Source organism: Lissotriton vulgaris, chromosome 2_1, assembly GCF_964263255.1.
Source record: "Lissotriton vulgaris chromosome 2_1, aLisVul1.2, whole genome shotgun sequence".
Lineage (NCBI taxonomy): Eukaryota > Metazoa > Chordata > Amphibia > Caudata > Salamandridae > Lissotriton > Lissotriton vulgaris.
This window is the reverse complement of record NC_141687.1, coordinates 222453945-222468686: the sequence shown is the minus strand read 5'-3', so window position 1 is coordinate 222468686 and position 14742 is coordinate 222453945. Positions and strand designations below refer to the sequence as shown.

Sequence of the window (14742 nt, the reverse complement as noted above, 5' to 3'; positions counted from 1 at the left end):
GGTATTTGGAGTGTATGTTGCTTTCAGCGCAGTGTAAATCTGTAGCATATAATTATGTGGCACTGAGTGGTATTATGAGGAGTGTATGTTGTATTCAGTAGAGTGTAATTGTGTGGCGTGTAATTATGTGGCACTGAGTGGTATTGTTTGGAGTGTATGTTGCATTGTAATTATGTAGCATATAATTATGTGGCACTGAGTGGTATTGTGTGGAGTGTGTGTTGTATTCAGTAGAGTGTAATTATGTGGTGTGTAATTTTGTGGCACTGAGTGGTATTTGAAGTGTATGTTTCGTTGAGCGCAGTGTAATTATGTAGCATGTAATTATGTGGCACTGAGTGGTATTTGGAGTGTATGTTGTATTGAGTAGAGTGTAATTATGTTACGTGTAATTATGTGGCACTGAGTGGTATTATGAGGAGTGTATGTTGTATTCAGTAGAGTATAATTGTGTGGCGTGTAATTATGTGGCACTGAGTGGTATTGTCTGGAGTGTATGTTGCATTGAGTGCAGTGTAATTATTTGTCATGTAATTATGTGGCACTGAGTGGTATTTGGAGTGTATGTTGCGTTGAGCGCAGTGTAATTACGTAGCATAGAATTATGTGGCACTGAGTGGTATTGTGTGGAGTGTGTATTGTATTCAGTAGAGTGTAATTATGTGGTGTGTAATTATGTGGCACTGAGTGGTATTTGGAGTGTATGATTCATTGAGTGCAGTGTAATTATGTAGCATATAATTATGTGGCACTAAGTGGTATTGGGTGGAGTGTGTTGCATTGTGTGGAGAAGTGTGGCTCAGGGGTTAGAGGCGGCAGACCTGGAGCTTGAGTTTCGGCCCTGGACCAGGGTTCAATTCCCCGCCTCGGCGGGTCTTGGGCTCAATAATCCCACGGACTCGATAATTCTCGCTCCGGTGCCTTCTCGACTCACAGGTTCACACTCTGCGACTCTGGTCAATAGCTTGCTTAATCTCCACATTGGCCCTTCGCGGCGGGATGCCTGGCTTTCACCTTGTGGATACCCTTCCAGGGCTATCTCACAGGGGAATACCAGGACGGGTTCCCTAAGCAAGCGCGGAGATGCCCCAGGGTAAGTCCTGCGCTATATAAGTTTCATACATTTACATTTACATTTACATTCAGTAGAGTGTAATTATGTTGTGTGTAATTATGTGGCACTGAGTGGTATTTGGAGTGTATGTTGCATTGAGTGCAGTGTAATTATATGGTGTGTAATTATGTGGCACGGAGTGGTATTTGGAGTGTATGTTGCATTGAGTGCAGTGTAATTATGTGGCGTGTAATTATGTGACACTGAGTGGTATTTTGAGTGTATGTTGCATTGAGTGCAGTGTAATTATGTAGCATATAATTATGTGGCACTGAGTGGTATTGTGTGGAGTGTGTGTTGCATTCAGTAGAGTGTAATTATGTGGTGTGTAATTATGTGGCACTGAGTGGTATTTGAAGTGGTGGTGGAGGTGGTGGTTGTGGAGGTGGTGGTGGGTGTGGTGGTGGATGTGGTGGTTGTGGACGTGGTGGTGGAGGTGGTGGTTGTGGACGAGGTGGTGGTGGGTGTGGTGGTGGATGTGGTGGTGTTGGTGGTGGACATGGTGCTGGTGAGGGTGGACACGGTGGTGGTGGACGTGGTGGTGGTGGACACGTTGGTGGTGGACGTGGTGGTGGTGGACGTGGTGGACGTGGTGGTGGTGGACGCGGTGGTGGTGGACGTGGTAATGGTGGACGTGGTAATGGTGGACGTGGTGGACGTGGTAATGGTGGACGTGATAGTGGACGTGGAGGTGGTGGACGTGGTGGTGGTGGACGTGGTGGTGGTGGTGGATGTGGTGGTGTTGGACATGGTGGTTGACATGGTGGTGGTGGGAGTGGTAGTGGTGGTATTAGTGGTGGATGTGGTGGTGGTGAATGTGGTGGTGGTGGGTGTGGTGGTGGACGTGGTGGTGGTGGACGTGCTGGTGATGGACGTGGCGGTGGAAGTGGTGGTGGACTTGGTGGTGGACGTGGTGGTAGTGGTGGTGGTGGAGGTAGACGTGGTGGTGGTGGTGGACGTGGTAGTGGCCTTGTGGTGGATTTGTTGGTGGCCGTGGACATGGTGGTGGATGTGGTGGACATGGTGGTGGTGGACGTGGTGGTGGTGGAGGTGAGTGTCGTGGTGGACGTGGTGGTGGTGGACATGGTGTTGGTGGACGTACTGGTGGTGGACGTAGTGGTGGTGGTTGTGGATGTGGTGGTGGTGGACGTGGTAGTGGCCTCGTGGTGGCGGTGGTGGAGGTGGGTGTGGTGGTGGCCGTGGTGGTGGTGGACATGGTGTTGGTGGACGTAGTGGTGGTGGACGTGGTGGTTATGGTGGTTGTGGATGTGGTGGATGTGGTGGTGGTGGATGTGGTGGTGGTGGACGTGGTGGTGGTGGATGTGGTGGATTTGGTGGTGGTGGTGGTGGACATGGTTGTGGTGGACATGGTTGTGAAGGAGGACGTGGTGGTGGTGGTAGTGGTGGTGGACATGGTGGTCGTGGTGGATGTGGTGGTGGTGGATGTGGTGGTGGACGTAGAGGTGGTGGTAGTGGTGGTGCACGTGGTGGTGGTGGATGTGGTGGTGGATGTGGTGGTGGACATGGTGGTAGTTGACATGGTGGTGGTGGACGTAGTGGTCGTGGTGGACGTGGTGGTGGTGAAGGTGGGTCTGGTGGAGACGCTTCGCCTTGTCCTCTGCTCCTTGCTACAATCCCACTCCATGCAAAGCTCCCTCTTAATATTATAAAAACAGCGAAAAAGCTCTCTGTTTGTGGCAGGAATCAGAAACATGGCTCCCTTTCAGCAGGAACAGGGGATTTAGAAAAATGTTTAGCGCAAAGACACACACAATGCACCAAAGCCTCAGTGTTGCTGTCTATTAATGTGGAATATGCTTATTATAGTAGTATTACCAGGTGGTTTTATGCCACCAGGTTACAAGATGTTTCCAGATCACGTCTTGTATTTTACTACCCAATACATTGTGACTTGGTGCTCGATCATGTCATTTGAGCCAAACTGACCGTTGTTGTACGCTTGTCTTATAAAACGCTATATGCAACCTTCTAAGGCAGATTCAGTGAGGGTTACTTAATTACTGCATTTCACTGGGAAATTACCGCCTAAACCTCACCCAGCTGCAGAGAGCAAAGAAAAATAATTGAATGGAATTACCTACACAGCATTGACCATGGAAACTTGAACGCTCTTGACACTATATTTTCAGTACTGAGTTTTGGTAAAATAAATTTCTAGTCTCGTCAACTAAACTACATTTTACTTCATAGAAGTCGATACTACTATTATAAAGAGAGAGCTGAAACCTTTGAGGCGGGTAAGCTCAAGAAGTTCAGCACCATTCACAACACCCAATACAGCATTGTAAAGGGGATTTGCAGCAGATGGACATTGGCTATACAGCTGCCCACCATATACATTACAAAGGTCAAAGAACCTTAAGGGTGAAGTAGTCCCTTGTGGGCGTTGGCGTGGGCGTGTCAAAGTACACTTCACATTATTCCTTTGTGGGCGTGCAGCGTTGTCAGAGGGGCGTGGCACAAATAAAAAGTTGGCGTGGGCGTGTCAAAGTACACTTCACATTAGTCCTTTGTGGGCATGCAGCGTTGTCAGAGGGGCGTGGCCCAAATAAAAAAAAATGGCCGCAGAGTTCAGTGGAGCGGCTTTCACAAGCAATGTGCGCGACCACTCACGCTCCATCTTGGCGTTGTGCTCAGTTCTCACACGACCGTCTCCAAACACCAAGCTGCACCGCATTCACGCCCATTGACATTCAGGCGGCATTATTCATATATAGTGCGACACAACCTTTGTCATAGGGGGCTAGACAAAAAAAAAGGGGGGACGCGGCTTTTACAAGCAATGTGCGCGCACATTCACGCTCAACCTTCGCGTTCTGCTGACTTCTGACACGGCCGTCTCCAAACACCAACATGCGCCGCATTCACGGACCTTGCCATACTGCGTCACAAATTGGAAAGAAAAACAAACCTTTACTCCTTTCTGGCAGTCAGCTTTGTCAGAGGGGGCTGCACAAAAAAATAAAATAAAGGGGCGCACAAGCGCGCCATTCACTCAGCGCGCCATTCACGCTACAACTGCTCCGGCGGAGACTCAAGCTAGGCAGCGTACCACACGATAAAAGCCACTTCACGATTGAAATTTAGTCTGGGGCTCAAGCGAGGCCTCAAAGCACTCAAACTGCCAGCGTGAATCACACACGCATTCATCCCCGGACAACGTCAGGACGGGCTGCGAGTGAATTGATTAAGGGAAGATTAGGGCTTGGTAATTAGTGTCTCAGTAACCGTGCACCATGTGGTAACCTTAGAAAATAGGAGTGCATGTGAGTAGGTCATCCACTGCCAGTATTTTGTTTTGTATTCTCCGCATTTGTAGATGTATAGTCAGATACGAGAACTATGGACTACAAGTCCTAGAATGCAGCGAGCTCTTAACACATGAGGATAATGTGATCTGCATCAGACTACAGTTAATTGGTCCAGGGTACATTGCAGCCGAGAGGCTGCACACAGCTGTACACATTCTGGTGTCGGGTAATCAGAGGCACAGCAGGGCACAGTGACGAGCACAGCTGCCTGGGTCGTTCCTCGCCCTGGAAATTACGGTGCCCCCTGTGTCATCTCAAACTGCATTTACCACAAATACCTAAATGACAGCAGCCCTTGGGAAGAGGTTACTGGTGCTCATGTAAATGCTCTAATAGCTTTTTGTCGGGGTCGCTCTGTATAGCACTGCAAAAATAAAAAAACTTAACACCACATTGCATTTTCGCTGTTTTGCAGTTAGTGTGGTTTAACAATGTATACAGAGTTTGAAATAAAGCCTGAGTGAGAGGAACATGTAAAAACACAAAGAAACAAGCTCTCTGCATTGCGTGGCGGCGGGAGGGTGGCGGGGGGAGTGGATTCCTTTTAAGTCTGAGGCGGAGCGGATTCCTTTGAGGTCTGATGCCGAGGCTCACAAGCTGATAACAAATGGTGTGCGATGTGCACGCGCCCGGCTCAAATGAACTGTAGACAATCCACCTTTGGGTGCACTTTTGAAAGCCCTTACTTTAATCTCGCCAAAGCATCCCTAACGGGATTGCTTCAGCGAGACCTAAAAAGTATATTGTGTATATATCCTGCACTACTGAAAGACATCTTGGTGATAGATTTAATTGGTGTATGTATCCTAGTACCACTCACTTGACCCCCCGGCACTGTTTGGGGGATTACCTGTAAACTATCATGATTTATGTTATGTTATTTTATGTTATGTTTACATAGATCTGTATTGTGCTGTATTGCTATTGGTATCGTTTGACCTTGGTCTCTCAGATTCCGTCACAGACCAGAGTCTGTGTTTTTTCCTAAGTAGGATCATAAGTAATGGGAGTGTGGGGATTTAATACATGTATGTGTTATAAAGTCCATGCCCTTTTTGAGTATGCCATGTAAAATTTGATGTTTCAGAAAACACTTACAACTCGTGATGTTTCTGCCTATTTCTCTGAAGAGGAGTGGACACTTTTACAGGAATGGCAGAAGAAACTTTACAGGAATGTGATGAATGAAATCCACCAGGCCTTGATTGCACTCGGTAAAGTAATAGCAGTTTGGATAATCTGTTACGGAATTTGATTTACAGTTTCTTTAAAGAACTTTGAGTTCTAGGTTATTGATGCTCCTATTTGCCTTACATCATGCTGATCTGTTTCCCCCTTTCCCATCTCTCTCACGCTTTGTTTGGTTCTTTCACCCTCTCTCTGCTCTTCGTTCTTCCCCCTCTCCACTCTCCCACCTTCTTTTCCTTCTCCCCTCTTCCTTTTATAACTTCAAATGGAAAATAGGTTAAAATGTATTACTATTGGTAAACACATATGTTGCTGATAAATATGATAGGTTGAATCAATCAAGAGGCAGTAATCAATGTGTTGCTTGACAAGTGTTCAAGAGGAAACCACCGCTTGTATAAAATTAAATCTAAATGGAAGTGACAGTACACTGTAGCCTTGCAGAAAGTCAACAGATGGTGAAGGTGTAATACATCAGGATGTCCAAGATCAAACGGTAGCAGTGCTCTTTCCCATCCCTCAACACCCGCACAAGCGACCCCTTACTCAGGAATATGAGAGCCAGTGATAAAAGAGCGGAAAGGGTAATTGGTTACGAGAGAAAACAGAGACACAGGACTCTCGTTGTTTATCTGGTTTAAGGTTTGTGGGATGTTGAAGATCTTAACAAGACAAAGAGTAAATTGCCATTAAGAGGACTAAGCTTTATGACTAAGCTTTATGGTTCTTTTGAATAGCTATAACTTTGTGATATCTCTGTACTGGTAATTCATAAAGGCTAAATATGCAGATATTCAAATATACATTTACACTAGCTCTTCTCCCTATGTATAGATTATTTACCTCAATATTCACCTCAATATTCATCACACGCTTTCGTGAAAGATGTTATAGTTTCCACTTGGCTTCAGTCGACTGTGCGCATAACTTTCGTTTGTATATGGTATGTATAACTATTGTTCAACCTAAGAATCCTTCATGTTTTGTCACTAGGTTGCACTCAGTAGAATGTAAAATATCCAGTCTTAAGAATTCAGATAAATATTTAAAAAATAGATCAAAGATTTTCATTATGAACAACACAACAGTTAGTATTCCTAATGTCCTTCAAAACAACCCTCTAAGACACAATAGGTCTTGATAAGGAAAATCCATGTAGTGAGGTCATAGCTGCTTCAACATTATATCACGATTGCCCAGGAAAGGATGCTGTGAAACATTACAAACGTTAGGCCTAATATTTGAGGACTTTATGACCTGCTGGGAATTATAGTTAACTGGCAGCATGCTGCCATACAGCACATAGTCTTTGTGGGTGCAGTCAAGGTCCAGACACCACAGGCAATACATGATGACCACCATCCTTTTCTTTGTTGCAAGGAACCTAGCGTAATCATGTTTTGAGTGCTGCTTCCCCTGCATAAGCCCTACTAAGCAGTAAACAGCACCTTCAGCACTGCTTCCTGATACAATACAGAATGCAATAAGATATGATTAATAACAGGGTAGGAAACTGAGGTGTTTTATTTGCTTGCATTTTTTTTTTCACAACCAAGTTTATTGAGCAAAAGAATGACAAGCATGTGGCACCTTCCCACACCAAGATCACCACATCAAGATCAATGTATTGATAACATACATAAGAAGTACTAAGCAAGTATCAATGAAGCTCAGCTTTAAAAACCCCAACTACCCATCCCAACCCCAACTACACCCCCACCCGTACCCACTATCCCCCCCCCCCCTTCCACACATGTACAGAGGCAATATAAAGATGGTTCACATAAGAGAAGCAGGTATGGTGCAACCTGGGTTGTGCCATTAGGGCCAGAGACAGCGCTGCGATCAAATGTCCTCCTCCGGTTCCGCCGGGGGTTCCAAGGATAGGCCACGGTAGTCGGCCCACCGCTTCCAGATCTTGAAGTGCTTGCGTGGGCAGCCCCGCGCCTCAAAAATCGGTTTCTCAAGACCCATAAAATAGTCCAGCCCCGCCTTCCATGCCGACAGGGGGGGGGCCCTCACAGATTTCCAGGCCCGAGCCAAGTCACGCTTAGCAACCACCAGGCCCAGAAGCAACAGATGACGTTTATAGATGTTGCCCCCAACCCCTTCCATGACGTGCAGCAGGCCTAGCCGGTGGGTACGGGGAAGATCCCAGCCCAGGACCTCAGCCAGGCAATTCCATACACCCCTCCAGAAGCCAGCCAGGCGACCACATGACCATACTGTATGCAACAAGGTGCCAGGCACTTCCCCACACCGCAGGCACTCCGATGACTCAATCAAACCAGCCTTCCACAGTCGTTCACGCGTGTAATAGGCACGATGCAGATACTTGAATTGTATGAGGCGGAGCCGAACCGCGATAGCGGTGCCACGTGGGGACTCCAGTGCCTCTCTCCAGTCGTCCTCGTCCAGGGTGCCCACGTCCACCTCCCAGGCTTCCCGGAGGGAGCTGAGAGTAGACGAGCAGTGAGTAACAAGAGTCTGATAGATCCTGGAAACCTTCTTGTCTCCCAAGTCACCCATAAAGACTTTCGCCTCAATCGGGCTGAACTCCGGGAGGGAGTCAAGGCCGGCAATGCTTGGGGCGAGGGCATGTCGCAGCTGTAAGTAACGGAAGAACTGGGACTGAGGCATTTGGAATTCCACTCGGAGGTCTGCAAAGGACTTGAGGGTTGCGCCGGACATGACTTGACCCAGTTGAGTAATCCCAATAGACTCCCAACCCTCGAACCCAGCCAGGGCCGCCAGTTCTGGGAGCAGACCGTTGTGCCACAGCGGCGTTTCCGCCGTCAATTTGCCCCACCATCCCATGCGGCGCAAAGACTGCCGCCACACTGCAAAGACCACCCTTGTTACCGACGGCAACCCCCGGCGTATACGCGCCGAGTATAGAACGGTGTGGAGCGTATGGGCACCCATAAGATGTCTTTCCAGGGCATATGCCGGATCACTCCTGTCCCCGTACCACCAATCGTTAAGAACAAGTAGATGCGATGCTTGGTAGTAGGAGAGGAGATCGGACGTGGCCAAGCCACCACAGTAGGTGGATAAAAAACATGTCTTCAGGGCCACCCTGGCTGCTCCGCCCTCCCACAGGAAGCGGCTCAGCATCGAGTTCACCTGGCGGAACCACTCCATGCCAATAGGGTGCGGGAAATGTTGAAGTTGGTACAGCAGTCTCGGCAGCGCCACCATCTTAAAGATGGCCGACCTCCCAAAGATCGTAAGTGGCATCCTGGACCACGTTTTAACATCCGTCTGGACCCGTTCCCACACCGGCAGGACACTACGTGACCAGGCCACGGCTCGCGAAGTCGAGAGGAAAACACCCAAGTATTTCAGGCCGTCCGTCGCCACACGTAGGTCAGCAGCCCAATTGTCGGCAACCACTCCGCCATGTAAAACCCACAGGGTCGACTTAGATAGGTTAAGGGTAAGCCCGGAGACTTCGCCAAACCCCCGCATGATCTCCAGGATTCGAGGGCCAGAGCGCCGCAGATCCGTAAGGAACAGGAGGACATCGTCCGCGTAGAGTGCAATTCTATCCGTAAGAGTATCGTTCCAGACAAAGCCACGCAGCTGGGCATCCAGCCGCACCCGCGACGCGAGGGGCTCCATGGCCAGGGCAAATAGGTATGGGGACAACGGGCAACCCTGGCGGGTACCGCGGCCGATTGGGAAGCGTCCTGAGACCGCGCCTGCCACCCGGACCGACGCCGTAACATTGGTATAAAGGAGACGGATATAGGACAAAAAAAACGGCCCGAGGTTTAGGCGGGCCAATAAGGTGAAGAGATACGCCCAGCTCACCGAGTCAAAGGCCCGGTCCATGTCCGCAAGGAGAAGTGCGGCCTGTTCATCCCTAGCACTCATGGCGTCGATCGCTGCCTGCGCCCGCCGGATATTATGTCGGGTGGCCCTGCGCGGCATGAACCCGGCCTGGTCGGGGTGGACCAGGTCGGCTATGAGGGGCAGAAGGCGGTTCGCCAGGGCTTTCGCCAAGATCTTGGCCTCGATGTTGAGGAGGGAGATAGGCCTGTAGGAATCATGACGGTCTGGCGCCCTACCAGGCTTCAAAAAGACCACAATCTCAGCATGACGCCAGTCAGGTGGCAGCTCGCCCCTAGACCGCGCTGCCTCTAGCGCATTGCGAAAGTGGGGTCCCAGCTGGACGTGGAACTTTTTATAAAATTCGGCAGGATAGCCACTAGGGCCGGGCGCCTTCCCAGTGTTCAGTTGGCCAAGGGCTTCCCCCAGCTCCTCGGACGTAAGTGGGACCTCTAAGGCCGTTCTAGTCTCCTCCGGGACTGCCTGCGGGAGTAAGTCATCCAAGTACGAGGCAATCCCGCTCTCCCTCAGTGGATCACGAGGAGCGTATTGTGCCTCGTAGTAGCGGGCAAAGCTGGCCGCCAATTGGTCCGGGTCGGTCATGACTGAGCCATCCTCCGCCGCAAGACCGGGTAGCTCCAGGGGCTGGAAAGTCGCCTGGCAAAGCCTATGTAACATGGTGCAGGACTTATCACCCCACTGATATACCCTATTGCGCGTGGCGAGCCACGCCTGCCGGGCCTCCTCATATAGGACCGAGGAGTAAGTCTGCTGGGCCTGCAGGAGCTGGCGCACCACGCCCTCCTCACCCCCAAGTCGACCACGCTGCTCCAACTCCTCCACGCGGGCCGCGGCAGCCACAATGGCCTCCCGGTGCTCCCGCCGAGCGGCCGCACACCAAGTTATGTCGATGCCCCGGATCGTGGGCTTCAGCGCCTCCCACACTACAACAGCATCGGCTCCCCCCACCAAGTTCTCGCGCCAGAAGTGGTCGATTGCCTCCCGTAGGTGCGCCACATAGTCCGGCCGCTGCAACTGCCAGGCGGACATACGCCAGCGAAAAGGTTGCCGTTTAACGGGGAGGGTCAGAGTGGCCAGGACAGGGGAATGATCTGAAAGGCCCCTGGGGAGTATCGTGGCGTCCCTAACACGGCTCAGGCAGGCCCCGGGTACAAACAAGTAATCGAGCCTCGAGAATGACCCATGCACCGCCGATACATACGTGAAGGCCTGTACTGCGGGATGAAAATGCCGCCACACATCGATCCAGCCCAGACTGCGCGCCGTTGCACTCAACCGGGTGGGGGCAGCCGCGGGGGGGGGGGTCAGACACCACATGCGCTCGCCGCTGGCGGTCCAGGCCCACATCCATGACTTCATTCCAATCACCCCCCACCACAGTCAGGACCTCGGGGATCTCGTCCCACAACGCAAACAGCCGCTCAGACAGTGCCCATTGCAGGGGGGGAGGGGCGTAAACACTTCCAAAAACCACCGGCTCGGAACCCAGTAGGCCTTTAACAAAGACAAATCTGCCCTGGGGGTCAATCCATTGCTTCTCGTGGACATAGGCCACCCTACGATGAATCAGTATGGCCACTCCCCGTGAGCCCCTCGTAAAGCCAGCATGATAGACCTGGTGGTAGCCGAATCTCTGGAGGCTAAGGGCCTTGGAGCCCAGCATGTGCGTTTCCTGAAGCAGAAGAACATCCACCATCTCCCTTTTCCCCCACCGCAGCACAGCCCCACGCTTAATCTTATCCAGGACACCCCGCACATTCCACGTCACCACCCGCAGGGTCTTCGAAGGAGTCACGCTCGCAGCATTAGCCATCATCGACATACAGTCCAAGATCTGGCCCACCCTCCCACCCAGGTGCTACCCGCAGATCGACAAAAAGCACAGCCCCCGACATGTGTGGACCCACCCCCCCAGCCCGCAAACACAACTCCCCCGTTCCAACCCAGAGCTCCCCCAACAACAAACGCAACACCAAAACACCCCCCCACACCCCGCACCCACCACCCCAATACCTCAGAAAACAGTGAAGTACCTGTCGCGGCATGGAGAGACCCGAGCCCAAAACAGAGGACTCAGGGCCCGCCATACCAATGGATCCCCAAAACCCCACCAGGACGCACACTCACCACCCCCCCAACAACACTCACATCCGTGACGCTTGCATTTTTTTCAATCAATAGTTAAACCATGTCACAGTAGGTCGATTATCCCTTTTTAGGTCTCGCTTAGAGCAGTGCTTGCAGTGTCTTTGAGACATGCAGTATTCAGCATATGTGCATTAAGCTTTGCCCATGTTACACCCATCTTTACAATTGGCCTCTCTTCCTATCATTTGTAAATTATGGCTTTTGATTAGTCAATAGGCTTAGTAGTCCCTCCTTAGTACCTCCTTGTCTCTATTTGTAACCTCCCATGAGGACTGGCCCTCTTACTGTGGTGTTGTGCAATATGTTTTATTTACTGTCTGTGGGCACTATTTTCTTAAATGGCTTTCTCCTATCGCACAAATGACATGCTTTCCTGCAATCTGCAACTGCTTGTTTAGAATTTACTACTGACAGACGCTCCCTCCTGCCTCTTTAATGGATGCTAACTGCTGCTAGTTTTACATTGACTCCCCCACCCAGCTTTAATTAGCACCAACATCCCTCCCTCCTGTTGCATGTTTAAATTGCCCTGCAAAATGCGAGTTGTAAATAGAGGGTTTAGTAATGCACGAGGGCAGAGAAAGATTAAACTTGGAAAAAACACTTTTTTTGGCACACCCACTCTAAATGTAGTTTCCCCAGAGTCACCTTTTTCTTTCTCAAAAACAAGAGTTTTGCAGCCATTCAGACGCTAAAAATAACTCCACAAAGGTGAAGCGTGGCACTTTTCAAAGAACCAGATTATTTATGAAATGCCCTCTTTCCTTCTATGTCCGAAGAGACAGTCTAGCAAAGGGAGTGTTCTTCTTTAGCGCCCATTTCAGTTGCTAGAACACAAAGCTTTTGAAAATGCAAATGTCACTGCTCTGTGAAATCCACTCATGTTTTTCCTAAGTAGAGTTTATTGCACAGTGACCTCACTACTCCCAAGCTTTTAAGGTCCCCCGTGCATTGCAGGGCAGAGCCCTGCTCTGCGTCCACAAGAGGTTTTGTCAGAGAGGATTTTGTGAAGGGGGCTTTAAGCCCCACCCCTCCTTCCTATTGGCTGGTGTCACCGTTTATGTTAAACAGTGGCCTGCCATTGGAAATTTAGTGTTTGGGTTGCCTCCCTTTGGCTTTCTGTGCTAGCCCTCCCGGACTGGCTCTCCTGCTTCACGGCTGTCGTGAAGCAGTTTCTTATCGCAGAGGCGTGTTATGTAAACAAGCCTTGCGATCCAGTCCAGATGGGCCGGACAAAAAAGGAGACTTGGCACTGCGTGTTTATTTTTGCATTGCGCTTTCACTTTAAAGTGAAAGCGCAATGCAAAAATAAACAGGGGCTGCCTTCCCACAATGGCAGCGCTTGTTAGTTAGTTTTTATCGGAATAAGTAAACCACTAAAAATAGCTGAGAAGGAGCTGGACCGCGCTCGATATTGCTAAACCTCTTGGATGTTCAGTCTTTGCCGGAAACAGATTTTTCAAGGTTTTTGCACAGATAAAAAGTCTGGCTTAGAAATGTTTATATTCTCCATATGAGGGTCAGTATAAAGTGCCTTTAGTTAGTTTGCACCGAGCAATAGCCTATTCGATGGGTCACGCAGAATGAATAGTTTTATTTCGTATATTGAGCCTCCATTTTGTAGGCTGGTGTCACCGTTTATGTTAAACAGTGGCCTGCCATTGGAAATTTAGTGTTTGGGTTGCCTCCCTTTGGCTTTCTGTGCTAGCCCTCCCGGACTGGCTCTCCTGCTTCACGGCTGTCGTGAAGCAGTTTCTTATCGCAGAGGCGTGTTATGTAAACAAGCCTTGCGATCCAGTCCAGATGGGCCGGACAAAAAAGGAGACTTGGCACTGCGTGTTTATTTTTGCATTGCGCTTTCACTTTAAAGTGAAAGCGCAATGCAAAAATAAACAGGGGCTGCCTTCCCACAATGGCAGCGCTTGTTAGTTAGTTTTTATCGGAATAAGTAAACCACTAAAAATAGCTGAGAAGGAGCTGGACCGCGCTCGATATTGCTAAACCTCTTGGATGTTCAGTCTTTGCCGGAAACAGATTTTTCAAGGTTTTTGCACAGATAAAAAGTCTGGCTTAGAAATGTTTATATTCTCCATATGAGGGTCAGTATAAAGTGCCTTTAGTTAGTTTGCACCGAGCAATAGCCTATTCGATGGGTCACGCAGAATGAATAGTTTTATTTCGTATATTGAGCCTCCATTTTGTAGGCTGGTGGGTTCATGGTGCTGCAGACACATTTGAAACTATGTATCGAGGCCGGATGGTAACCCCCGGGAAGTCCAAGGCTCTGTGAACTCTCCACGCAAATGTTCAAAGCAGCGTTTGAATAGGTTTACAAAACACACTGCCTTCTGTGGGGCTGCCACGCCTTCAATTTTCTCATTTAAGGATAACACAAAATAAGTGATAGCCAGTGCTTGAAATGAGCAGTGCCGGTACTCTCCAATTAAAAGTATTACCTCTGTCTTGAGAAGTGCTGGTACTCTCCCTCTCTCAAAGTAAAAAAGTGCTGGTACTCCGTACCTGACAGTACCGGCCCATTTAAAGCACTGGCATAGCACACGAGCTCCTAAACCACAAAGTTGTGCTTTAGTCAAAATCAAACATAAACACGCGTGCACCGCGACTCCCATTCCCGCCAACAGCACAGGGCATTAAGTATTATAGACAGAACTATCAGGAGCAATTCACTAGGTAAATTTTTTTAATAAAGACGGTATTTATTCCACTTATTATGAAATAACAATTGTATGTTCAACGGTCTTTCTCATTACTAAAGGTGTTACATGTTCTACCGAAATTACATTTTACTGTGTTACACGTACCCATTTAATTTTTTAAACGAAAGAAAATATATTTATAATTTATAACAGATGTGTTCCGATATTATATAACAATAGTGGTACCTGTAATTTACAGCGCTCAAAAGCAAGCACTAGAACAAAAACTGCACTTAGTAGTAAATGTGTGGGCCCCTTCCCAAAAAACGAGATAATACATTATTGTAGTCAGCATGCCTTTCGTAGAAGGAATCAGGCCAGTATATTTACTGTCCCGGTCACGTCCGTAAATGTGGAACTAGTAGACGTGAAGCGAATGTTTGTTTCC

The 14742-nt window shown here is 49.1% G+C and overlaps 1 protein-coding gene across 1 annotated transcript in view; it reads left to right on the top strand.

The window, feature by feature from the left end:
- The window catches only part of LOC147729881 (uncharacterized), a 166950-nt gene that overhangs the window by 34357 nt on the left and 117851 nt on the right, over window positions 1-14742 (top strand). The window contains exon 2 of the mRNA XM_086954794.1: window positions 5534-5660. Coding sequence (XP_086810920.1) covers window positions 5534-5660 — 127 coding nt within the window. The remainder of the gene's footprint in view (window positions 1-5533; window positions 5661-14742) is intronic.